The following is a 27,775-nucleotide window of genomic DNA, read 5'->3' as shown; positions in this document are numbered from 1 at the left end:
TAATGCTGTATCTTTTATTACAAAATTGCTTGGTCTTTGAAAATATGACATTGGATACCCTGAAATACAATGCAATCAAAACTGATGTGATGAATGTATTTGCGTATTTTTGTGAATTAGTTATAAACCTGTATTTAGTACCCTCCACCAGTTAATCTTAGTGACAAGTCTATAACCTGTCATAATTGTTTTGAATGAAATGTTTCAAAACGACAAGAATCAAAACATTCAGGAAACAATTACAGGTAGAAGAGACAAAATCAAACCACAAAAATATTTAAGTTATTTAATACTGAAAATTTCCTTTGAAAGAGTTATCTACCTTTGTCCTTGAGTTGTCTGCCCTTGTGAGCGTAAATTGAATTTTGTAAATTGTTTTTAAGAATAAAATCAGTGTTCACGTTAAATGTCAATAAGGCTTTCCAGTAAGATATAAAAGGGCTGTAAACTGCATAACTGAAATATTTTTAAAGCCTGATTTTTGCTATTACAGTGGTTTTTTTTAACATCTGATGCAACCAATATCTGCTCACAAGGGCAGATAATTCTACATGATGCAAATAGAAAAGTTAATAGTATTTCATAGAAATAAAGGTTAAGTTGTTATTTTATCATCATAAAGATATAACAAACACTGCTAATTAAGTACTGTAGGCCAGGCTAACTCAAGAAGATATGCCATCCTTTTAAACAATCTACAGCACCATGCACTAGTTTTGTGTGTACAAAATAAAACTGTTCTATGCCAGTGTACTAATCAGGTAAAAGGCTTTAAGGAGGATATTTTTACATTGAAACAAACTAATAAAAAGTAACAAAAGTAGCACAAAATTAAAAACACAGATACAAGAGGAAATGATAAGATTTTTTTTACCAATTAAGAAAATAGCACATTTAACGGTAACAACTGATTCAATATTTAAGATTTTTTTTGTTACCCTAATTTTAACATTTCTGAATAGTTAACAACAAACGGCAGTTGAATTACAAACAATCTTGTTCACATCAAATTCTTCCACTATTTACATTCTCTAAAAACAAAAGATAAATAAAGGGGGTTAGGAGTAATAAATAAAATGTTAATAAGAGGGGTTGAATGGGGGGTGGAGTGATACTAGAGTTAGCACTGTGTGGGTATAAATAAACCCAGTGAGAAGGTGCAGCACAATCAGGGTATTCAAAGCTTTGATTAATACATTATATATAAAAACCTGTCAACATTAAATTGGGCAAAATTAGAAAATATTAAGAAACAACAATATATATATTTTTTCATTACCACACAAGTAATTGTGTAACTCTATAATTCATCATCTTATAGCAGAATTATGTAGTAAAAAAACTGAGTTCTGATATTAATTTTTTTTATAATTCATAAATAAAATTAACCTGGAAGCAGAATTTCAAAAAGTGTTCTGTCTCTTAAAGAATACCTTCTAGTTTAAATCTAAATGTAAACATTGTAACTAATCAGTTTATACTGTCAATATACTAATTTTGACACAATCAAATTTTAGTACAAAATTGATTTTGCACAATCTTAATAATTGCTAAACTAACGTCATATAGAAAATACAATCGGCACAATCATTCTTTAGTGAAAAATTTCAAGATGCTAAATTTTGTATGTTTGAGCCATACATCATTGAATAACACTATGTAATTACTGTAATCTTAGTGATCTAATATGTAGTAATAAATAGTGATGATACCGTACATCAACAACTCTATAAAGAATCATTATCAACACAGAATAATTGCACATATCCTTGCTGGTTATATTAACACCTACCAGGTCATAGAGTCAGTAAACAGACGAGACTTCACTAAGTCCAGACTGAGGTTCAAACTCGAGTCCCATGAAGATCCAGATGGACTTTTGTCGACACATGAGTTTTGATTTAGTCCTGACTTAAATCCAGACATTGCAATCCTAGACTGCTATATCTAGACCGATAACTTGGGTCCAGACTAGATAAAACTAAAGCAATTTTTTTTTTACTTAAAACTTGGGTTCAGACTTTGGGCCAGACTCAATTGCAGAATAAAAAAAATATATGGAAATAGACTCATGCAAGTCGATTCAACTCAGAAAATTGGGACATATCTATTTCACATGTCAGACCATTAAGCCTTGCACAAGTCTAGTTCAGACTCGAGTCAAATCTTGGCCTCTGTTTACTGATTCTCTGACTGTAATATAAGAAATTGTCTTCTAAGAAAATACATGAAGGATGTAGTTATCATCTAATATCATAAATAGCCATCACAGTGTTTTATTCTTTCAAAAATAAAACATAAGACTGTCCAACACCACAAATCTATTAATATTATATTATTATTAAATACAAATTACATAATTACTATAAACTTTCAATAGTTCTCTTTGAGTTAATTGTAATCATACTCTTCCTGATTAACTACATGTAATCACCAATTATTAATAATTTCTTTCTTACAATAAAAAAATCATTTCCTTTTAATCAGATTTATTGGTACATATGTAACATGGTAATTTTCTCCTGATTTTAATTAACAAAAAAAATGAATAAAAAGAATCCTCAGTAATAGTAAAATTGTAGTTTTGATTTACAACACTTACAATAAAGGGTAAATGCATTTCTATGTTCCTACTATAGAAAATGAAATAGAGTGTAATGTTATAGACATATACCATACTACAGATGTCAATCTATAAGGACCTCTATAAGTCCTATAATCACAGATAGGCCAACCAGAAACATTTAAATAGTCCTGTACAAAGTGGTAGCTATGTCTATAAGCTTAAGACTGGCCATAACATATTTATCACGTGATTTCCTGCTCGCCCTATCTTTCTTTTACTCAAAACTCATTAAGTCTTAGAATTCAAACCTGTTAGAACTCTATGATCTTAATATGTATTTTTCAAAAAATAATGTCTATGACAAGTAATTAATGCATAAAATTAAAAAGAAGATTAAAAAAAAGTCACATTTCTGTCATAAATATTTGGCTGGTGTAATATCTGTCTGTCTACCGGGTATCCTCATTATGGCAAGTCAAGTGAGATTCAAAGTTAGTTTTTATAATTAAACTGGCTATGTAACAATCACTTAATTAAGATAACACTGTTTTTACATATTAATAAAACGATTTATGTCAAAAACTTCAAAATTTGTTAAAATTGAAACACGGCCCGCCGATTAACAACTAAGCTAGAATGAAACCTACCACATTTTAAGTTTGAAATGCACATTGTTATAAAAAGCAACACTACTGGCTAATTTTCAATTCCAAACTGATATCACGAACACAAAGCATTCTAATCTGACAATTGTACTCCAAAATTTTGTACCAACCGAAGAAAAATATATTACAGTAGACTACTTCAAATCTAAATTTTAAGACGTCATTCAAATTACAAAACTAGACCAGATTTTATTTAATTTCAATAAATTTTATCAAAAACAAAAAGATTAGGAAACAGGTTAAGCCCAAGTCCTTATTCCACCAAATTCAAGGTCAAATGATTCAACGATATGTTTTAAAAGTGTCCCTTCATGTTAAGCTCTAATATTGTTTGAGTAATAAGCCCTCTCTAAGAAAAGGAGAAAACAACATCTGTTAGAGACAGCATAGATAATCCTAAACCTGTTCATTTGTTCTCACACATCTGTATGACATTACCAACTAAATACCTAGAGTTAATTGATTTTTATAATGCTTGGTGTAGATTGCAAACTTGTGTTTGTATTGATGAAATCAATATGTTGACAACAGAAGTACCCTATTTTCCTAAGTATAAGTCACGACTTCTTTCCCTGAAAATCTTGAGTGCGACTTATACACAAATGCGACTTATACATGGTACAGTATTCCTGTTGTCGATGATCGAGTTAGATGTCATTGCATAGAAAATGTTTGTAGAGACAGGTGCTTTGTTAATTTTGTATACATTCACAATACTCAATGCATGTTACCTATGACAACAGTTATGATAACTCCCAGATTCCTCAATTTTTTTTTTATAAACAATAAAATCACTAAAGATCCTCTAAATCCTTGATCAATCTACATAAACTACAGAATATCTAAAAAATCTTTTTATTCCTTGGTCAATTGTTTGGTTTCTCTATGAAAATATGCTGAATGTGGATAGATGTTTAATTTTGATTGATAACAGTGATGTTTACAATCTACAAATGTGTTTGTTATTTAATTGTCAATTAATATGTTTACCCTCACTTGATGATCAGTAGAGAGTTCTATGGAACACAGACTTAGATTGGTCTTGTTTAATGACATACAACTATGAGCAGTTCTTGGAACTTACAACAACCAATTATTGGTATTCAATATCAATATTTAGTTTATGAAACAATGAAGTATGATTCTAATGATCAGTTTGTGACTTAACTGTGGAGAGAAAGATTTTGATTATGGTACCTGTAAAATGTTACAGGTTCAAGCTTTTTGATATTAAAAGACCAATATATTGAAGGATTACAAATTGAAATCTATCAAGATCAAATTGCAAAATTTCTAAGATTTCAAAGAAGGGAAAATAGTATGAATAAATGAACTTATGCAATGTAATTACAGTAATAAATTGAAAAAAAACACCATTGTAACACTTTTGTCGGATATACAATATTCAAAGCATTTAGCAAATGCATATTGCAAACACAATGTTTGTGACAACCAAATATGTATTGTAATTTCAGTTTCAAATAAATTTCATGGAGATAAAGCTTTGCAGATTTAAAATTGAATGGAAATTCTTGTCAATTTTATTGTGCAAGAATGGTGGAAGATATTGATTTTGAGGAGATTAACTTTAGTAATTTACTGTGAACACAATATTCGTAAAGTAAATAACACACGAAAGATAGTTGTTTACAGTCCTAGGATCGTGTTGAACATTAGGCAGTAGATTATCAACCCCGATATATACTTATAGATTAATATTAAAACAATACCTGAATGGCTATGACTATCATCAGTCACAAAGCACCAGTATTTAGATTATATATTGGCAGTCAAGACCTATTTATGTCATTTTGCTTAGACTCTTACAACTTTGAACAATTATGTTTTACAACCTGTATTAAAGTTCAAATGCCAGTATATAAGAATACAACAGTGATAGTATATTGTAGCTTCTTTTATATGTATTTAATCTTAAAACAATATTTTGCTCTTTTAGAAATCTGGCAAAAACCTTTGCTAGAATGAAGCCAAATATTTCAAAATTTAATATAAACTTAATTGCTATATTTAGATGTTGTAATTAAACATTTAGTAAGGGAAGAATATCAAGGAAGAAAAATAAATTATAAGTAAGTGAAATGATTCTGAAATAACATCTAAGGGATAAATTCAGCTGTTTATGCCAAGTGAATGATTTGATGATTTAGGGCATAAATGCAGGAGTGTATCCAAAAACAGTAGGCTTATATAATTTGGACCTTATTACTTTTCAAGTGTTAACATATACATGATTCTTTTTCTTAAAATATTTGAAATCATCTGTCTTGAAAGACTTTTTGTGATCATGGCCAACTCATGCATCCTTCCACCAAAGAGACGATATTTCCGGAGTCCGAGCTGAATATTGGTAACCTATTATCACTATGGCAATGAGTACACAGTCGTGTCATCACAGTCTCACAGAGGCTTGAATTCAACACAAGTATCAGCTGAACATCTTCTGCTTCATCTGAAGCGACACATCACCAATTGGCTTTACCGGCAACGAATGGAGTATTTGCAGTATAGGTGGTTAAATATTGGCAGAGATAAAAAAAAAAGTAGGCTGGTTTCACCGAGCTGAATTCGGATGTGAGTTAGGTATAGATTGAGTTCTGCGTGAATGCACTTGTCGTTGTCTAGCTAAAAATGATTGTCCTGAGGAGGCATTAGCCAACCTTTCCTCTGTAGCCTGACGATTCAACTGCATTCCCTGAAAGTCATAATCAAATATTAATATTATATGAAAGCTTCAGCAAATGATACTGGTACTTATTTAATATGTCTAAAAAGATTTATACAACTGTTATAGATTTTTGCCTGGTAATAAGCAAATTAGTCAAGTATTCTCTCATATGCTATTCAGCTGAATTGATAACATATTCTTTTTATCACTCAAACAGAAAGCCCACAGTTTACACCACACGCTGCACTCGTTGGTATACAGGTCTGCTGTGCAGGGTGATTCATCATCGATACTCCAGGGGCTACTATCACTGATGTTATATCAACCCCTGGACTATCTCATAGTTACACTTGAGGCAACAGAGTTGACACAGGTAATTTGATCCTTTAATGTACGTCAATGGAATTGTATAATGGTACACTGTGGTTGACTGTTACTTTTAAGTTGTGATTAGCCAGGTTTTGTTTCTTCTTACCTGCCTCTAGTTTCACTATGAGATAGTCTAGGGGTAGATATAACAGTGATAGTAATCCCTGCATTATCGAGGATGATGGTGATACTGACAGTTAGACTAGAACTGTTTCAGTACCCTACTTATACCTGTACAAACAACTTACCAAATTGTACCAAGCAGAAACTATGTACTTCTCCTCTTGTTCTCGTATATTTTTAGCCTTATCATTTTCTTTCTGTAAATGCAAAATAGGGATAACTATATTATGTACAGTCCGAGAGGCAAAAATCTGGATATCAACAGTAAGTTTTACAACTACACAATAGATTATTGTTTATGATATGTATTAACATAATACATCCAAATATGGCTTAACAAATTAATTGCACTGAGTAACATTGATATTGAATACACAAAGATTTTTCTATCTTATACTGTAACCTTTAATATTAAGTACATGGAATATTAAACCTACTTTTATATAAACTTTCAGATTAAGGATATCATCATCATGTATAATGAAATGAACATAATTTATGATATATCTTACAATAAGGGGACTAATTTATGTATCATGTGATACCCTAGCGGTACTATATAGCTAGTAACTCTAGTAGTGATGGAACGTTACTCTTTGTAACCTGGCCGCAGAAATTACGTAAACATGGTCAGGATATCATTTTTTTTAGCGTCATTCCATCATCAATAGAAACAGCCCTGAACAAACATTATTATTTATCTTGCGGTGTGTGAATTAGTCCTGTTACTAGGTGTAAGATTCATCCATTGTTTGATCTAGCATCTTAATGATCATTTGAAAATATATACATGTTTACATAGTACATTCCTGACAAAGAAATAAAATCACAATACATGCTTAATTTACTTAAAATCAAACAATAACGGCAAAATCAAAACCAAACCAAGAGGATTTACCTCTAACTGTTCAATAAGTCTCTCTTTTTCCTGCAGCTGATTTTTTAAGGCCATCACTGTAACTTCTGGGACATGTCCCGAGTTCTGTTTGGTGTCTATAGCCTTGAACACCTGGTAACAAGAAACACAACTTGTGTCAGGTCAAAATTAACAAGGCTATTAATCACCAATTAATATTAATCAAAACTCCATTATTATATTTCACTACATGAAAGGTTGTCAAATTATGTCTGTGAAAACCTGTTATTAACTCCAGCTAAACTTGTAAATTAAACAAGAGGCCCAGAGGGCCTGTATCGCTCACCTGTTTTTGTTAGTAATTATCACAAGACTCTGACAATTAGAAAAATAAGCAAATTGACTCCCAAAGTTTAATTTTGAATCACAACCATACAATGATGCTATTGATACCATACAAATATGCTATCCAATACATAGGTTCAGAGATAAAGTAATTTATATGAAAATAGTAGCCTAATTGACCTTTTGACCTCGCATCTATTGCCGTCTAAGGCCCCGGGGTCAGCCCAATCATTTGTACAATTTCAAATCCCAGCCCTATAAGGATGCTACCATTGCATTATAAGTGCTCTTCCATTCTTAGTTGCAGAGAAGAAGTCGTTTATATGGAAATAGCTAAATTGACCCCTTTTGACCCCACCCTTCAGGCCCCCGGGGGGTCAGCCCCATCATTTGCAAAATTTGAATCCAAACCCTATAAGGATGTAACCATTGCATTATGAGCGTAATCCCATGTTAAGTTGCAGAGAAAAAGTCATTTATATGGAAATTGACCACTTTTGACCCCGCCCCTAAGGCCCCCGGGGGGGTCAGCCCCATAATTTGCACAATTTTGAATCCCCACACTATAAGGATACTACCATTGTATTATGGGTGCTATACCGTGCTTAGTTTCAGAGAAGAAGTCGTTTATATGGAAAGAGCCAAATTGGCCACTTTCGACCCCGCCCCTCAGGCCCCCTGGGGGTCAGCCCCATCATTTGCACAATTTTGAATCCCCACCCTATAAAGATGCTACCATTGCATTATGGGTGCTATACCATGCTTAGTTTCAGAGAAGAAGTCGTTTATATGGAAATAGCCAAATTGGCCCCTTTTGACCCCGCCCCTCAGGCCCCCTGGGGGTCAGCCCCATCATTTGTACAATTTTGAATCCCCATCCTATAAGGATGCTATCATTGCATTATGGGTGCTATCCCATGCTTGGTTTCAGAGAAGAAGTCGTTTATATGGAAATAGCCAAATTGAACCCTTTTGACCCCGCCCCTCAGGCCCCCCGGGGGGTCAGCCACATCATTTGTACAATTTTGAATCCCCAACCTATAAAGATACTACCATTGCATTATGAGTGCTATCTCATGCTTTGTTTCAGAGAAGAAGTCGTTTATATGGAAATAGCCAAATTGACCCCATTTGACACCGCCCCTCAGGCCCCCGGGGGGTCAGCCCCATCATTTGTACAATTTTGAATCCCCACCCTATAAGGATGCTACCATTGCATTATGGGTGCTATCCAATGCTTGGTTTCAGAGAAGAAGTCGTTTATATGGAAATAGCCAAATTGACCCCATTTGACCCCGCCCCTCAGGCCCCGGGGGGTCAGCCACATCATTTGTACAATTTTTAATCCCTACCCTATAACGATACTACCATTGCATTATGAGTGCTATCTCATGCTTAGTTTCAGAGAAGAAGTAATTTATATGGAAATAGCCAAATTGACCCCATTTGACCCCGCCCCTCAGGCCCCCGGGGGTCAGCCCCATCATTTGTACAATTTTGAATCCCCACCCTATAAGGATGCTACCATTGCATTATGGGTGCTATCCCATGCTTGGTTTCAGAGAAGAAGTCGTTTATATGGAAATAGCCAAATTGACCCCATTTGACCCCGCCCCTCAGGCCCCCGGGGGGTCAGCCCCATCATTTGTACAATTTTGAATCCCCACCCTATAAGGATGCTACCATTGCATTATGGGTGCTATCCCATGCTTGGTTTCAGAGAAGAAGTCGTTTATATGGAAATAGCCAAATTGACCCCTTTTGGCCCCGCCTCTCAGGCCCCTGGGGGGTCAGCCCCATCATTTGTACAATTTTCAGTTAGTAGCCCATAAGGATGCTACCAGTCAAATTTTGTTGAAATCCGACCAGCAGTTATGGAGAAGAAGTCGATTGTTGACGGACGGACGGACGGACGGACGACGGACGACGGACGACGGACGCGGACGGCCGGACGCCACGGTATGGCATAAGCTCACCTTGGTCCTTCGGACCAGGTGAGCTAAAAATACAAAATGATATTGACTGCTAATTGAGATAATTAAAGCTTAAGGCCCATTTAAGTTAAAAGTTTTACTAGGCAGTTAAAATATTTTATTCTTTGTATTAGCAAAACTGAAAATTTGTTTTTATCACATGATCTACACGATACCCAGTCACTTCACCCATGTAATATAATTGTGTCTCTCCTGTAAGATGACCTCAAGCACTTTTCATTGAATGTGCTATGCAGGCAATTCATTAAAATGTCATTACGTGACCACATTTATTTAGATCTCTATAAGAATTCATCTGCGCCATTAATTATAATATTTGGAAGGTAAACTTGAGAGTTGGGCATTAAGATTAAGATTTTTCTGAGAAGGGGTAGAAAGTTCTTTAGAATCATTTACAGAAATTGGTTTCTGCAGGAAAAAAGAGAAACAATGACATGCAAAGGGAGACAATCATTTCAAATGAAACAAGTCACAAACAACTGACTATTATTATTTAATACCTTAATTAATGATACTGTTACAAGTTTGACTGTAGCAGGCAACATATGCAATGGATAACATCTGTATTAGGAGGAAGTATTATATATCATATAGAAATCACATGTAACATCAATCAGGCAAATAAAGCATACAAAATGTACTACAATCATAATCCAAATGAAATCAACTGATGCCATTACTGATCACTGTTAAATAAAAGGCAGATATTAGGAGGACCATATACACAACATGCAGTAACATCAAACGTGTTGAGTGTACGTACCGACTTTGCCTTCTCGAGATATTTTTTATACTTGTCCTCCATTAATATAATATCTGCATCCTTCTTCTTGAGTTGATCCTGAAGACTTTTAACCTCCTCTACATTACTACTTAACCTTGCTTCAAGGTCGCTTATTGTCTCTTGTTTTTTCAGTAGAACATTTTCGGAATCATGATTTCGTTTAACATATTCGTCAATTTTTTTCCTTAGTTCTAGCATTTCTTCGTTTGATGTTGTTGTTTGACTCTCCTGTATATCCTCAACCTGGGCCTCCAAAGTCATTATCCTTTGATTTGCAATTCTATAACAATAAAAGAAACATGGAAATTGAGTTTTATTTATTCAATAAAACATGGTTCTACTAGGGAATAAGACAATGGTTGTTTGACTGGCGTAACATCCAATTAACAGCTAATTAGGCCATTTCAGGACGGCTTCCCCTGTGTGCTGTGCCTTGTGTGTGTAGATGTCTTTATTTTGTGGGAGGCTGCAACATACTATATATTTGTGTTGTGTCTCTTTGCAATAGTGGAAGCTCTTTCTCATTCTATAGTGCTATCCCATTGAAGCATGTCGCCAAAGACACCGAACAGCACACCTAGACATATGATAAGTGAGTTGCATTCTAAGACTATGATTTCCTAACACAGTAAAACACAGTTATTACGAACCTCTAGGGACCAAATCACTTCAATATAAACATAGCTTGTTATATACTTATTACAGAAATCTTACAGGAATCTTGACAAGAGATTGAAAACGGCTACATTATAACCATAAATTCGGTATATTAAGCTTTTTTGTTATAAACATGTTTTACTGTATTGACCAACTAATTTTCATGTGCTATTATTTTCTATTTGTATATTAAAACTAAATAAACTAACATCAGTCATCAGGTTATTGTTTCAGATACAGATGAGGTAGGCTTTAACAATCAAGTATACACATCTGCTACTATCAGGACAGAGTCATAAGTTCTGGAATAAAACATGATATAAATTAATTCAGAGAATTATGAAGTTCAATGATCAAAGTCATGAAATCCAAATACTGACCGTAGTTCTGTTTCCAGTTCGTTTTTGCGAGCGTTAGCGTCATCAAGCATGGACTGTAACATGGGAGCCTGTTCATTTTCATCGTTAGACGTCCTCAGCTTCAGTATCTTATTCTCGTGTTCCAGCCTCAGGAGCTTCTCTCTACAAATACACAATTAGTGACCCATGTTCACTGCAATATATACCTACATAATCATAATACTAGTGTTTATATATATAATGACATGATATCTGGAATGAAGGACAGGTAAAAAAGAGACTCCCTGGATTTTGGAAACATATTCTATGTTGAATTTCTTTTAAATAAAGGTTGTTTTAGTTTTGTGAAAATATATTAATATTAAACTTGTGTGCAGTTCATATGAGATTTTCAGAAACTTGTCTTAAAGATTTAATATTTGCTTGCTATGACTTGCAAAAAGGCTTGTTATATCAAATGAAAGATCCTATATGTTACAGAATAAGTTTAAGTCATATGTCGCTGAGCAAAATATGTCACTGAAAATTATATCTATTCAGCAAATAGATGGGATGGAGCATGCTGCATGTCCAATTAAAATTAATGTTTACATTTACAAACACCAAAAAGTGATCTTATATCAGAGATATGATAAAGACTAACTTGACTTCTGGTGGCAGTGACAACATTTCCAGTCTGGGTGAGGTAGCAATCTCCCCAGGCTCATCCACGTTCTGTAACTGTGTTAGCTTCATCTCCTCATTCATCTCTCTCAGGGAGTCCCTCTCCTCAGCCATTCTCTGTAGCATTACAACAAAATTATATAAACACCACCTTTCCTTGGTAGTAGCATCACATCAACATCACGATTCTATAATATTATTTTATTTACTGAATACAAAATTTCACGCAATTCTTTAACACATCATTATTTTCAACTGGTTTTATACTAATACATGTACATTTTTTGAAAAAGTAAATCATGATTAAGTCAGAGAAAATTATTTATATTTCAGTTGTAGGGTACTGCAAAACAACTGTCTTTCATGGCTACTAAGTTTTGCGATTTCAGTTTCAAATCAATTTTGTGGAGATTTATTTTCACGGATTCAAGAACAGAATTGAAATATCTTTCAAAATAATAAATTGAAAGCAAAAAACTTGTGGAGATACATTTTTGACAATTAACCTTAATTACGTAAATCACAAAATAATTACAAGAAAGAAAGTTGGTATACAGTAATCAGTGTATCTCACCTCCTTTTCCCGTTGTAGGGTAGACATTTTATCCTGGGCTCGCTTGGCCTCAAAGTCAGCCTTGTCGGCTCGCTTGGTTTCCTCTGTGAGTTTGTTCTGGATCTCATGAACCTGACGCTTGTAGCCTTCAAGTTGTTGTTTCAGTGATGATGTTTTTCTCAACTCCTGACGGTAAACCAGCATTATCAAATTAATTAAGTAATCTTAATTCAAGAAAATAATATAGTTAACAAAATGACTTTCAGGTGAAATTTTTAATCATAAAAGCAGAAATGTTTTAATACGTTTACATATAAATTTGATATATTTATTAACAAAATATATAAATCATGTATATATAATTTACCTCTTCAAGTTCTAGATGTTCTGTCATATACTTGGTGTTTTTGTCCTCCAGTAGTTTAACCTGGCCACGGAGGTCACTCAATTCATCTAACAAAATTAACAGTATTTTTACTTATCATCAGATTATTTGTGTCAATTCAGACTCACCAACTCCAAATGTCTTTACTATTTGAATATACACATATTTGTTTTCCAATGTATAAGCAGGCTGCAAGAGTTGTATGGTGCAGATAACATATACACAGCAAGTAAAGGGAAATAACTCTCTACACAAGCAATATTTGGAATTAAAATTTTATAGGTCAAGAAGTTGATTATGTAACAAGATAATTCTATAGTACCAACAAATACTGTTTCAAGCAATGATCATGTTATTGGTTTACACAGTAGTATATGGACTAGTTAGGTGGTATCAGAACAGAAAACATTGCTATGGATATTTCCAGAACTTACCTAATTTCTTCTTGTAGGATTCTATACTTGATTCATACTTAGACTGAAAATCAAACATGAATAATAAATTAAAATTTACAGTTGCAGCTTAAATATTGTACTCAATATATATTTTTCTAAGAAACAAGTTTACCAAGTACTGCTAAATGAACATTTTTAGCAAAAAAATGTATTTCATTATTTAATTCATAAATTTAGATTCGGGAAATTGCAAAAGCTGTATTGCAGGATATAGTATCTTCAAGAACCTTTAGAATACTGCAAACACAGATATTACTACTTATCCCGCCTCAGACAAGAATCTTGTATTCCTAGTGGTTAAAATGACGTCACGTGATATCCAAAATATTGTCGAATCAGGTTAGTAGAAGTCGTATCAGGTTTGGACGATAGAGTTATCGTTCTTTGCCCCTAACGTCATTAGCAACAAGATGGTGGACAAGTAACGCTTTGCGGCAACAGCACTCCAAAGAGATGGAGACAAAATGTTTGAATGATAGCGCTGATGACCATTTTCAAAGCAAACCGAAATCGGCAACACGTATTCAGGATTATTTAACAGAAATTGACCATGACAATGCATACGAGACTTTAATGAGGTGAAATAAAAATGACACCTTTGAACGTTAATCATAAAAGGATTTTCCGCAGATCAAATCTCTTACATTTTTTCTCAAAATATCTTTAGAACCAGAATATTAACAGATGTGTTGAATATATACTTACAACTTGTTCTGATGTGTGGCGTAACACATCAACTTCATCCTTCAAGGAGCGGGCCTCATCAGCTATTGCTGTGAGCTCTACATTCTGGGAACAGAAACCAATACATATGTATAGCTATTGTTGCTAATAGAGGAAATGACAACAAAAGAGTATGGTATAATCCTTGGTTATTTTAATTCTCTCATCTACCAGATAAGTCATACTACCTGGTACCAGTACATGTACTACTTCTATATATACAGTGTGTATGTATACAGTTCTAGACTATTTCTAGCACGAAATCAAAACCTCTTTTTTTCAATTTACTTACTTTTTGTTTCATTTCTGCAAAATCTCTGGCCAGAATTTCAGATTTTATTCTGATATCATCTCGACCTGGAATGCAGAAAGTTTGGGAAATGAGTAACATTTAAAACTGTATTCATCATTCAGATTGTAAAGGCAACTCTTCAGTAAATGGAAGGCATGTTAAGTTTGTACTATTTACGTCTATTTTATGATACATGTACATTACCAGAATGTCTTAAAGTTTTAACATCAAACAACATCATCACATGTTACACAATAGCTACGTACAACTGTAGATTTACTTACTAGATTCTAGTTTAAAATTTTCTTCCTGTAGTTTATCAACCTGTTGTTGTAGCTGTTGGAACCTTTTACCAGCTGGAGTACTGTAAAATAGAACAGATTATGAAGATGAAAACACAAACGAAGGCATCATTAATTATAATTATAATAATCGGTCACCTGGAATCAAAATCACCACACAACACACAACCATCCTACATACTAAATCTGCTGTCACTTAAGCTTCTTTATCCACCAGCATGATCTCCAATTATAGTTCAAGTTATAACAGCATTTTTGGTCAAAAAGTAAAAATAAAATAAGTAAAATTACTACCTACTTACTAAATCTTATCCTTATAATCTTATATCATCAACAATACTTATCAAGAAATATCATCCTTGTGAATACTAATTAATTAACTTGAAAGGCATTCCTTTATATAATATCAATAAATAAAGTAGTAATTGACATATACAGAGACTCCATTGATTCACATTTTATATTCTACATCGTATATTGTATGTTGTGAATTTGAACTGCACATGCTCTCAGATAATATTACATTTACAACTATATCATGAATTAAACAAAGACTTTTTTTAAAGTTCATATTTTAACCTAACTATTTCATTGAGTATGCATTCCTTTTTCAGAATCCGCTACATGTACATTATTAAACTACATGTAAATTATACATGCATTTATCTCCATCTAGTTCCAAACACTGAATGCAAAATGTTAGAATGGGTAATTTTTTAAAGTTAGAACAAGTATTATCTCACTAAGAGTGCTAAAATCATTCAAGTTACCAGGTAAAACATTCAATAATCCATGAAAAAAAAGTTCTTTAATTAAAAGTAATTATATTGACAATATGATGATGTAGAACAGATATTCAATTTCATATTATTATTATAATTTCTTTAATGAATATTAATGAATCGATATGTTTTTTTTATGTTAATTAAAATTTTCATGATGGTGTTCCATCTCATTACTATTATCAATAGATACAATTTCATAAGGTAAGCACACAGGATAATGCAACCTACAGATATCCCATAGAGGTACAGTCTAAGCAGAATATAATCAATATATTATATTAAATATGTAAAGTGGGTGATATATACAAAAGCTGTAGAAAATATGATGGCATAGAAATTCTATAATATGAAAAGATTTAAGTTTGTAAAGTTTCACAACAAATCCTAGAGTAATCTGAATGCTTTGTCCAATATTTGAAAAAAAAACCCAGTAAATTTTGTAGTTCATGTAAATGGCAAAACTTGCATGATTATGATCAATCAAATCAATAATAATATAATGTTCCACAATAAAACAATATTTATTGGAAATTTTTCTTCAATTTGAAGCTTTATAAAATAAGAATCACCTATAGATATGCATATTTGATTTTTAACCCACCTACCCATAAAAGAATTTCAGAAGGCTTAATAAGAAGGACTGTTTCCTAAATTTATTAGGTTCTAAAATTACTACTTAAATTTATTAGGTTCTAAAATTACTACTTAACAGGTATGACACAAGTTAAAATACTAATAAGTTCATTGCAGATTTAATATATTCCTAGCTATACAATATGTGTATAAAATCAGTATCATTTGTGAAGCATCAGTTTAAGTTTTAAGGCAGTGATTAACTAATGATTACAACTAATTAAAAGAATTTTCTACTTTTAAAATTAATCTAATTAAGTTTTTAGTAAAGAATAATGGCCTTATTTAGAAAAGGAAAAACATTCATTTTAGAGATGAAAAATGTAACATATGACTGAGTGTATAATAGAATGTAGAAATATTAACTTTGAAAGGAACAAGACTGAATGTGTATACATTATTTTAGATCAAATCACATCAATATCTTCATTTAAACTACAACTATTTAACACAACTATGTAATTAAAAAAAAATGCATATTGAATTGACTGATCTATAAAATGACACAGTGTTACAACTACTTATAAATATAGTGATACAATATCCTAAATATAGTGAAACAATATCCTAAATATATCATTTTTAATGGGTTTTTTTATCAAAAAACACTCAACATGTTGACTGTGAAGTGATCAAGTGCTATTTACAGTACGCCAGACCAATACCTACTAATTCTGATAACGACAGGTAAAAACTGTATATCTTCATGTACAATAATGTTGAACAAGTTCAGAGTTATATAGTAATCACAAAGAGTAGAGTATAAATATCAAGGAAAAAAGATTCTAAATTACACAAAGACCACATAAATGATATACACAGTTTTTCACAAAGCTATGTGTAAATTCAATCTGTTCTACCCTTTAGGTTATAGGGGTCGCACTTAAAAGCATACTGACATTCTAGGTTGATGTGTTAACTATGTTATAGTGGCCAGGTCCTGATGAACGTTCATAGTACTTCCAGGAATGCAGTACCCAGTTTTACTAAAACTTTGATATCCTATTTTATAATACAATTAATTGACAAGTACACTAAAATCTTGTTGGTTGGATAGCATTTAAAAAACTTTCTGAATGTTAGGTTAGTCAGTTTCATCAAGTTCATCACATTTAGTCTAGCCCTTAACAATATTTCAACTTATGTCTTAAATATGATATAAATGCTTCAAACTATAGAAATGAAATGAGAATGGTATGTGATAGAAAGGGATCAACATAATATGCTTCCCCTCCCTCATTTTTATGACAGGGGCATCAATAGAGTCTTTAAGTCAAACAAACTAGATTTAACACCACTTGGCTGTACACTGGTATTATGTAGGAAAAGGGAATTCACACAAATTTGTTTGCACCAACTTTTGGAGCCAACGCCTTTGCATATGACCAGTCAAACTTTGTTCAACAGAAATATAGCTATCTGGAGATAGGACATGCTTTGTAAGTAGGGGTCAAAGGTTAAAACTAATATTAATAGCAGGTGATATCAGATACTATATATCTGATTCCATATTTGTATTCTTTTTATCAACAATATACCTGGGTAATTTTCCTTTTATAAACTTGTAGTGCTTGATTGTATGGATACCTAGGTCAATTTGTATACAACTACCGAACTTATCAAATAAGGACTGAGATGTCCTCAACTGATTTCCAATAGAAAATTTGAGATCCTTATCATTATTAAGACATTTATGCATAAGCTTCCATGGATTATTTTTCAACATCAAATTTATTTTGTAACTACATCTATAAATTGTTAATACTACTACCGGTACTATGAATAATCAAGCCTACAGGAACTGAATGCAGATTCTTTGGGGAGCTAAGAATAAAAGCTGCTTCAAAGCATATTTCTATCAAGTCAAAAGCCATCATGGATGGTATACATGCTTTTAAGATATTGGTCTGAACTCAAGGCAGATTTTTTACTGGTTTTATGACATTATTATCATGATCATCTGTTTGTTCCTGTTTGGTATACATGGTCAAGTGAACACATTATGTATAGTACATACACTCTTGTCAGATCATGCTGTCGGATGTGCGCCCCCAGACCTTTGCGGGGCAGATGTTTGTCAACAGGCATGCTCAAAAACTTGCAGAGAAATAAAAATTCTGAGTAATATATGGTTCCCATACCATCAAATATCAAAATCTCTCATCCATTTAAAATCCAATTTATCAAGTCTGTTTTTTCGGTCTCTCATGGCAATACAGAGAAATGTAGTTATTTTATAATTGGTACTATTGCCCCAAGGAAACAGTTTCCAATTGAACATAAGTTGAGTAAAAATATTTTTCATGTAAATAATTGAATTTTCAAAAAATAAATAAAAAATAAATAAAAAAAGGAACACGCACGCAACATTTTGCAATAATGATATTATTTTCAATCAAGCATTTAGTTTCAATCTTAACTTATTTCTTTCAATCAGTTTTGACTTAATACAATGTATTTTATACATGATTTCAATGAAAATTTAGAATTACCTATTCCGGTATGATACATTTTGTGTTTATATGATTTTTATATTACAGAAAACATGTCCAATTGAGACTGTTTGTGAGGGCTCAGTACCATGTTATTGGTAGGCTATATAATATTCATGTTATTTAGGAAAACAGGACTTGCTCATTTCCTCATGCAAGATTCGTTAAATGCCTATTAACACTATTGCTCTGTTACCTGGACTGAAGAATGTAATTGACACACCTGGTGGAGGGAAGAATCATTATTAATTACTGCTAATTAAATACAGGTAAAATACAGGTGTGCTGAACAGTTCCACATTCACCCTCTAACTCCATAATTAATCTGTGAAACCAACTTACAGCAAAATCTAGCTACAATTTAACTTGATAACCAAAGAGTTCTGTGATATTTTTAGCTACAATCTAATTTGATAACAAAAGAGTCCTGTGACATTCTAACTCAAATCAAAATTGACATGGTGCACCAATAAAGCTCCACCAATCTGAACTACATGACAGGAAATAATTTAATTTTAATTGAATACCATACATGTCCAGTAGTACCGGTACCATCCATAGTAGGAATGGTAGGACTAATTCAAATTAAACATTCAAAATTAACAATCAAAATGTAGTTTATATATTAAATAGTATCAAATAAAATGTGAAGCAAAACAACTGTAAATTACTCGAAATCATACACTGATAATAAATCAGAAATTAACATTTCAACAAAAAATTTCCGAAGCAATTTACACATTCATACATCAAGAAATAATATAAAAGTTATACAAAATCATGCATTCAGCCATCAATCATGAAATAACTTACTACTATTGCATCCTATGATATCCGTCCGTGATTTTTGTACTGGGTAGCTACTTAAAATTGTTTTAAATTTTTCCTGTCTAAACTACTAGATTTTCTTTCATCATTATCATTATAATACATTCATTGTAAAATCTAATATTTCATAATGATAATGGAACTCTGCCTTGTACCTTCCACACAGCTGTCTGTGATATAAATCTAACCATATTATATTAATGTTATCCAAACAAAATAACTTACGCTGGATCGTCTAAATTCTCAGCTAAATTTAGCCTTTCGTTCAATTTGTCGTTTTCAAATACCAAAGCCTGCTTTTCTTCAATTAAACCAGCCACCTGTTAAAGATAGGTTATGATTTACAAAACAACATAGCAACATGTTCTGAGAATGAAAAAAACAAAAAAGTTAAAATTATATCTATTCAGAGAATGCACACAATGGAGAAGGCTTGTATATCCTTTAATTCAAAACAATTTTCATTATCAGAATAACACAAATCAAAGCTTTTTTTTGTTCATTTCTGTCCTATCATTCTTATTATTATTGTTTTGCTACTTTGTGTTTAATTGAAACATTTTTATGGCCATCATATAGCCTCAATGATATCAAACCAATTCTAAAGAGTTATGTCCCTTTGCTCAATATGTGACTTTGATGTTTACCTGCTGATCCAGCTCATGGCATCGTTGTGTAAGTTCTTCTCTTGCTTCCATCGCACTGTTTAGTTCATCAGTGGTCCTTCTCAACTGTAGTACATATTGAGTAATGAGTTTTCACAGAAAATTAACATCTTAAATATTTCAACAGAATCAGAAAGAAAATTAAATAATCTTTACAAGAAAAATTGTAATATTCAGGATATATTATGTCAACTTCTGGAGAACTGCCTTTTTCACCAGACATTTTGATAACTTTGTTATATATCTGACATATCTTGTCTCTCTCTCTCTCTCTCTCTCTTGATAACTTTGTTATATATCTGACATAGCTTGTCTCTCTCTCTCTTTCTCTCTCTCCCTCTCCCCCTCTCTCTCTCTCTCTTAACCAATATCATGTATTACCTGTTCTGCTAATTCAGATTCACCATCACTGCTTGTAGTAATTTCTTTCGTCATGAGCTAGGGAAAATAGAAAAAAAATGTATGTTTTTGTTATCAGGCATTGTAAAGAACACTACAGTTGAAAGAATAGTTATCAGACGATAGTTCTGTCTATCAAGATGAACCTTTTAATAAAATTTGTAATTTGAAACCACATGTATACTCAAGAAAATTTCCAATGAACAGACATTAAATCCTTTTTATATACTGGTAGATCAACAATAATTTTGTTATTATTGATGTTTTTATACAATGTTATACCCTATTAGTCCCAGTCTTTGTGAATGGTGAGTTTTACCTCCTGTATGGCATTCATAACAACATGTTGGACAGATTCCTCCATGGACATAATACGTTGGATATACTCCTGTTTGGCTTCACAATTGACGGCACAGCCCAGGATCAGCTGGAGCAGACGGCCAAGCTCCGACACGTTGCTGTGCTCACCTGATAGATACAAATATGATCAAATCAGTTAATTGTCTATATTTCAAAAGATTAAGATCCATCATTAAGATCCATCATTAAAATCAATCATTAAAATCAGAATTGGAAGGTAGCTGGACACCATTTGTCAAAAATTCAGTCAGTAATTCATGAGCATCCAACTTTAGGACAATTGACATTCATCACGCCTATGTTTCACATCAAAGACACAGAAGTGGAGGAATATGGTTTGTGGTAGAATGTCACATGTCTTTACCACTTAGCCATGATAACTCTGCTGGATTTCTTACAAATATAAAGCCTGCGCTCTATATAGCTATTCGTCAAAACATTGCACTTCTTTGAAACAAATAAAAAACCCAATAAAGAAAACAGGTATGAAACAATATGCTGTAGAATTTGGTTTCATTATCCTCAGAAATCACATAAACACCCTGTGTAAAGAGCAAAAAAAGCTTTTTCATATCCTCATTTAATGATTTATCATGATACTACACTTTATCTTATTCTTAAATGAAAACAGGTCTTTTTAATTTAATTTATCACTTCATGTACTAACAGGTCTTTTTAATTTAATTTAGCACTTCATGTACTAACAAACAGTGCTAAATTAATAGGGCTGCCACGATACGGCAGAAGCGTACCATGAGTTTCTTGTTTTAAAAAATACGAGTCTGTTTGTGAAAATGCTAGGCTACAGACGATCGTAACCTAATAATGCAATAACTAAACATGATAGTTTACACTTTTGAACCTAAATAATGAACAAATTTAAGTAAAATTGTCCTGGCAAAATAAGCTTATGATCGTGATTAAACTTTAAAGGACTGATCGGCTTGCAGTGTTGTTTTGACACGTGTAGGAATTCGAAAATGGCAGCGGACGATGAAGCCTGAAATAGCTGGCAAAATTCCTGCAGCCATGTATTCACCGGGCCTTAAATGTGTTTAGAGAATTATATATTACGGTATTGTTGATTGATGGAGCAAATCAGCTTGATAATATTTCAGAAACTAGCCTAATGTCATATTGTTTATATTCAATGTCATGCAAATGTTTGAATCATTTGAACATTATACACGTTAGTTACAAATATTTGACCGACATCTGAATCGAATGAAAACGAAAGGGATACCCACATGGCTTCATATTATCGGAAAGGAAAACAAATACAATTTGCTGGTTTTGTTTTAATGACAGGGCGTTTTAATTATATCAAATTAATGAAATTATGATACTAAGAAAATATATCGTAAAAAACCGGTACAGGTAAACTGTATCGCGGTACAATATTTTTTGGTGGTGCATTGCAATTCCCCAATATACCGGTGAACCGCGGCAGCCCTATAAATTAAAGTTGTATCCTGTTTCTGAAATGAGATGTTAAAGAAAATTCTTACATCATGAATGAATAGATTGATAACTAATAGATCTAGGTTTTTGAACTAAGAGACTTCAGAAATGACCATAGTGTATGGTTTCACTTGTAGATTATCTGAATATATACACATCACTTAGACTTGAACTATACAAGATGTAGTATAAGGTCCTCGCCTCTTAGTGACATACATTTCAAGGACAACAGGATATTACTAGCTTCGTCACATTTCATAACATCAGTTTTAGGCAGTATATACACATATGCATGTGAGATATCAGCTGTTCATCACTGGTTATAAATAGTAACAAATTAAATATTTTATAATGTAGATATATTTAAATTTGTCAGAAATCTATACATAATATATATACATTATTATATTATTATGTTTGAGCACATGTAACTGTAAACTGGAGAGACAGGTGGTCTAACCAGTCTAGAGCCACAGTATATGTGGATATCGGTGTATTCCAGCATACAAATAGTGAATGTCACACTTGATTGATGACCTTAACAGTACATGATGGTAAAAAATACCAACAATATGTAAATCAAAACCAAATCAATGATAAAAAAAAGGAACTGAAACCATCCTCCAGGAGGCAAAATGATATCCCCGCCACAAACCCTCCCCTCCAGTTTTATAACAAAGGGGCATTGAGATATTTTGTTCCAATACAGATAGCACATGTACACTGTATAAGGATTATTGCCACTAAATTTCATAGAAATTCCTTCAGTAGTTTAGGAGGAGTTATGGATACACAGACAGACAACCTGAATCCAGTATACCCTATAATGCAAATCTAATCATGTATCATGTTACTAGAGATATCTTACCAATAGAGTTGACATCAGGCATCTGGAAATCATGGATCTGTATGCCAATCACCTGTAATTGTAATCAAAACATATTTCATTATCTTACATCCTGATCGAGTCCTATATACGGTACACAAAATTTAGAAATTTCAAGAAAATAAACATGAAAGAATTCATGAAAATAATAATTATACATATTATTTATCATTGAAATTCCAAGATTGAAATAATGATCAATATATCAATTCTCATGTTTATATCAGTTAATCATAATCATTTAAGTTGAACTTGAAGTAGAGAAATGGTCAAAGCATTATATATGTGACTATATTAATGTTCTAAGGTAAGTTAGTACTAGAAATAAAATTCTTACCTCTAAGTTATATTCCAAAATTCCCTTCAACACTTTTTTCAAGTTGCTGACCTGAAAAAAAACCAACAGAATATGAAATATCGAAAATGATGTATGTAAAGGTGAGTAATTATAAAATGTATAAAAGTAAAGAATATTGTAAATACTACAATCAGTGTATGGTAGACAAAGGACTCTATTATATAATTATAGACAAAAAAAATATGGTTGTTAATGTTTAGGGTCACATGAGGCCAAAATAATAGGGAAGGTAGGTCAGATTTTTAAAAAAACTATTTTATATAATTTTTATCTCACAGATATATTGCCTATATACTTGCATGATATTTTTAAATATGCATTAAACAGTAAGTTTATATTGTTCACCATACTTTAACATGCTGCTATACATTGTCTCTTTCTCTTTTACAAATAATTGTCTTTTAATTTTTCTATTTTTCTTGTTTCAATTTTGCAATGTATGTTAGATTCTCTATCGATATCTTTCCTAATAGAAAAACTTGCCTTTTTCATTTTCGCTTTATAGACTTGTTTATATACAGAATAAATCTGAATAATCTACACGCAGACTGCATATTGTCAAAGAAGTTTGAAATATAATATTGTACACTAACTTTGGATTAAAACAAAATATTTGATTTCCAAGCGATATTTAACCCAAACAAAACTTTAACACTTAGCACTGTCACTCACTGGCACTGCAGTACTGACACAACACGCCAGCCATACCATGCTGAAAGTGGGCCACTTGCTACAAATACCCACTGACAGGACCTAGAATATTGTGCCTGAGGTGTTAATTAATTGGTGATTGCCATTCATAATCCAATTGTCATGTCTGGTTGGCGTTTTGCGTCTGTACCTCGTTTAGTTTGCCTGCGTTTGGCCAGCCGGCTCACCTGTCATGGCCGCCATTTTTCGAGTGAATTCAATTGCAAAGTCCCAAAAGTTGAGGGACTTCGCCACGGATGCAAACGAAAATGATGAATCACAAGATTTTCAATTTTTATTAAAATTTAGGGTTGGAGGGTAAAATCTAGGTAGTGTCGGAGGACCCTAAACAGACATATTTATTTTTTGGCCTTAGCATTATTGGAAGTACTTATTTGATGAATACTGTATTATGCAATCCAACTGATCTTAGATATCCTTTATGTTTACTTGATAACTTTAACATTTTAATAATAAATTATGCTTTTATAAATCATACAATAAAATAATTGATAAAACATGTCTTTCATTGTGTATATACCTGTTTCCTTATGTGTAACAGAATATACATGTATATATGTTATCAAGAAGAAGACATTCATCCAACAATCCATAACTGGGTATTCTCTAGATCATTTTTTTATATATATGTGTACATGTACATTTGATTAATGTTTGCAATGCATAAACATATATACATGTAGAATTACCTTCAGTCTCCAATTAGTGACATCATCAGTCTTTATTTTGGACATCCATGTTTCATTGAAGAAATGTGGTGCGCTGTGAAGTAAGTAAACTTAGTGAGAGATATGGTAATAAAATCCAATGAACAAGTTCAATATTTAGTAATCACCAAATTAATATGTAAGATGAAAAAACTTACAGAAATCACTTGACTTTATGGTAAATATTATTTTCATGAGCATGCGCCTGCAGTTTCATAATAGTAAATGGATCCTGGCTTCTCAGAGTTCATACCCAGGATATTTAAATGGATCGAAACTAAATTAGACAATCTACAATTATTTTTTACATGAAGGGGGTGCTTTTAATCTGCCTTTTTGCATATTGGTAAAATTATTTGCTATACATACAGGGTTAATAATACCCTTCAGTAGATTTTTATTTCATTTAGCTTATAAGGGTGCAGCCATTCGTAAAGGGCACAAAGTGCGAAGCACTTCTAAAGTAACACATACATGAAAATATAAGAAAATACCCAATCTTCAAAATCCAATCCAATCCTACATACTGACATCTTCACTTTGCCACCATTTTTTTATATACATGGGGAGGGGAATCATGGGTAATCACCATGGATATGATGCTTTGAAGTAAGCTCATTATATATATAATCAAGCGGTTTCAAACGCTGTTATATATGTTCTGACAAACATAATCTTTCCTTTTCAAATGGTACAAACTCAAGATGACAAGAATAGAATTTTTTGAAAATTTGTCACTACAGGCGAGAACTATTAAAATTGATGTAGATTGATTACTATCTTAATCTGTGTATTATATATTTTACATAAACAGGGTTCAACAATTACATTTGTCTAACTTATCCGTACCAGTACAAATCTCTGTCAGACAATGCAAGTACATCATATGATGTACACTTGCCTGCGCATGCTTGAACAAGTGACTTTTATCTGAAACTAAATCCTCAGAAATGCCAAAAAAGGTTTAAAATGCCTGTTTTGTAAAAATCACTAGTTGTTAATGTTAATTTTTTTTCCCAAAAATATATGACTTAATAAAAAGATCTATTGAACTACAATGATTTACTGGTATATTAGGTAAAAGCCATGGCCAGATGTGTTCTGATTAAGAAAATCTGGATCGCTGTTCCGCTTGTACGTAATGGTCACTCTATTGTTAGCGCTGAAATATGACATTAGGCAAACATTTTTTTCTCAGCAAGTTAGTTGTTAAAGTTAGGGCAAGTGCAAAAAAATTATATTGTACATATAGAGCCCTGATAAATGTAATTCTTATTTACTTACATCTGATGTAGAACCTGTGCCATAGCAACACCATCACTGAGATCGTCAGGAGACTGACATGGACCACTGATTCCAAACGTCTGCATCTACAATAAAAAGCAATTCATTACATGAAGCCATGTGAAGGCAATTTAATGTTTCAATTTAATCACATGTAAATCAACCCATGGATTATACAATGGTTTGATTCCAAAACTTTAATAGCTTTATGCTTTTTCTTGCTTCCCAATCAATCATTACAACTTATTTTTTTAGACTACATATATGTGTAGCTCAGGGGTTTCATTATATAAATATTATCTTTCAGAATAGGCGGTACAATTGCAATTTCAGGGGGTACTTTTCTATACTATCTGTATACGTATATGCTATCTAATGTAATTTAATTTAACCAAAATCAGACGTTACCACAGCCAGGTTTAAACGGCAAAAAGTACCGGCTACCGCCTGATAATGAAACCCCTGGTAGCTATATTGAAATTAATAGTTTAAAATTATAAGAATTAAAAAAAAAAGATAAGCAATAATCTTAGGATATATATTGGTCAGTTGTATTAGTTTTGTGTAATAATCTCACACAGGTATACATTTGTAATATTTCAATTTGAATATTTAATGTACAATGTACACTTCCATTTCTTAATTGGGGATACAATGTAGATCCCTGGATCTAGCAATAAATGTAGGCTATATTACTAATTTAGATATTCATTATCAGTTTGATCAGTGATAGTCTGTTTCTGTCACTTGGTATGCAGAAAGTTTTAATTGATTAAATGCAAACATTTTTTTTCAATTAAATGTCTCTGGTCAGATTTTGATTTAATCAATATCACATCAATGTGATGTCATATCATAGGCCTATATGTCCCCATCCCAGACTAGGCCTACACGTTACTTCCAACAACAATATTAGAGGAGATCCAAAAGTGTCTCGTCGGTCTAGCATGATATAGTACGACGAGACACTTTTTGAATCATTACTTCCATCAGGAGGTTTTCAATGTCGTGCACATAATATTTTTGGATAAGTCACCCCCTCCCCCATGGCCAGCGGCCCCTAAGCCATCGGTCACATTTTCCCCATGTACGCACTTAAAAGCAGAAATCTATAAACATTAACGACTACACTGCAAATTTAAATTTGATTCATTACAAGTGGAAATAAATACTGATGACACAGTGCTTTTAAGGCGTGATCTGACAGCTCAAAGAATATATCCAATTTCCAAATCTCAAATAACTAAAATAAGCTGCTGATGGTCATCTTATATATTTGTATGAAGGCTTAACATCCTTATTTACACTTACCCATGTTATGAGACTAGAACAGACTTCGTCTCGATCCATAGTCTACACAAATAGTTTTACGTTGCAAACTCCATAAAATCAACAAAAATGGCCAACTAAAAACAAGGGAGATAATTCC

At 32.5% G+C, this 27,775-nt stretch overlaps 1 protein-coding gene across 2 annotated transcripts; it reads right to left on the bottom strand.

Annotated features, from left to right (window-relative positions):
* LOC138325614 (protein Hook homolog 3-like) lies at nucleotides 1–27,760 on the bottom strand. 2 transcript variants are annotated; one of them, XM_069271398.1, is made up of 22 exons: nucleotides 27,658–27,760; nucleotides 26,347–26,432; nucleotides 25,045–25,117; nucleotides 23,624–23,674; nucleotides 23,269–23,320; nucleotides 20,899–21,047; nucleotides 20,562–20,618; nucleotides 20,163–20,246; nucleotides 19,741–19,835; nucleotides 18,884–18,910; nucleotides 14,760–14,839; nucleotides 14,476–14,540; nucleotides 14,166–14,249; nucleotides 13,440–13,482; nucleotides 12,988–13,073; nucleotides 12,642–12,806; nucleotides 12,048–12,184; nucleotides 11,426–11,566; nucleotides 10,368–10,668; nucleotides 7,308–7,418; nucleotides 6,535–6,606; nucleotides 1–5,944 (listed from the first exon to the last, which is right to left on the bottom strand). In XM_069271398.1, the coding sequence occupies exons 1-22, from the start codon at nucleotides 27,694–27,696 to the stop codon at nucleotides 5,804–5,806; spliced, it is 2,139 nt and encodes a 712-aa protein (XP_069127499.1). In that variant the 5' UTR covers nucleotides 27,697–27,760; the 3' UTR covers nucleotides 1–5,803. The 2 variants fall into 2 exon arrangements, with proteins under 2 accessions (XP_069127499.1, XP_069127500.1); XM_069271399.1 differs by lacking the exon at nucleotides 18,884–18,910.
* Nucleotides 27,761–27,775: the final 15 nt, after the last annotated feature.

Source organism: Argopecten irradians, chromosome 6, assembly GCF_041381155.1.
Source record: "Argopecten irradians isolate NY chromosome 6, Ai_NY, whole genome shotgun sequence".
NCBI lineage: Eukaryota > Metazoa > Mollusca > Bivalvia > Pectinida > Pectinidae > Argopecten > Argopecten irradians.
The sequence above is the reverse complement of the archived record's forward strand: the minus strand, read 5'-3'. Positions and strand labels throughout refer to the sequence as shown.

Bases quoted from the DNA above. Each gene is read 5' to 3' on its own strand.
- LOC138325614 (XM_069271398.1), bottom strand. From the start codon at position 27,696: ATGGATCGAGACGAAGTCTGTTCTAGTCTCATAACATGG. The intron at 19,836-20,162 runs GTAAACATCAAA...TATCTTTAACAG, and splicing joins GCCATGAGCTGGATCAGCAG to GTGGCTGGTTTAATTGAAGA. The intron at 7,419-10,367 runs GTACGTACACTC...TCTTGTTACCAG, and splicing joins ATCTCGAGAAGGCAAAGTCG to GTGTTCAAGGCTATAGACAC.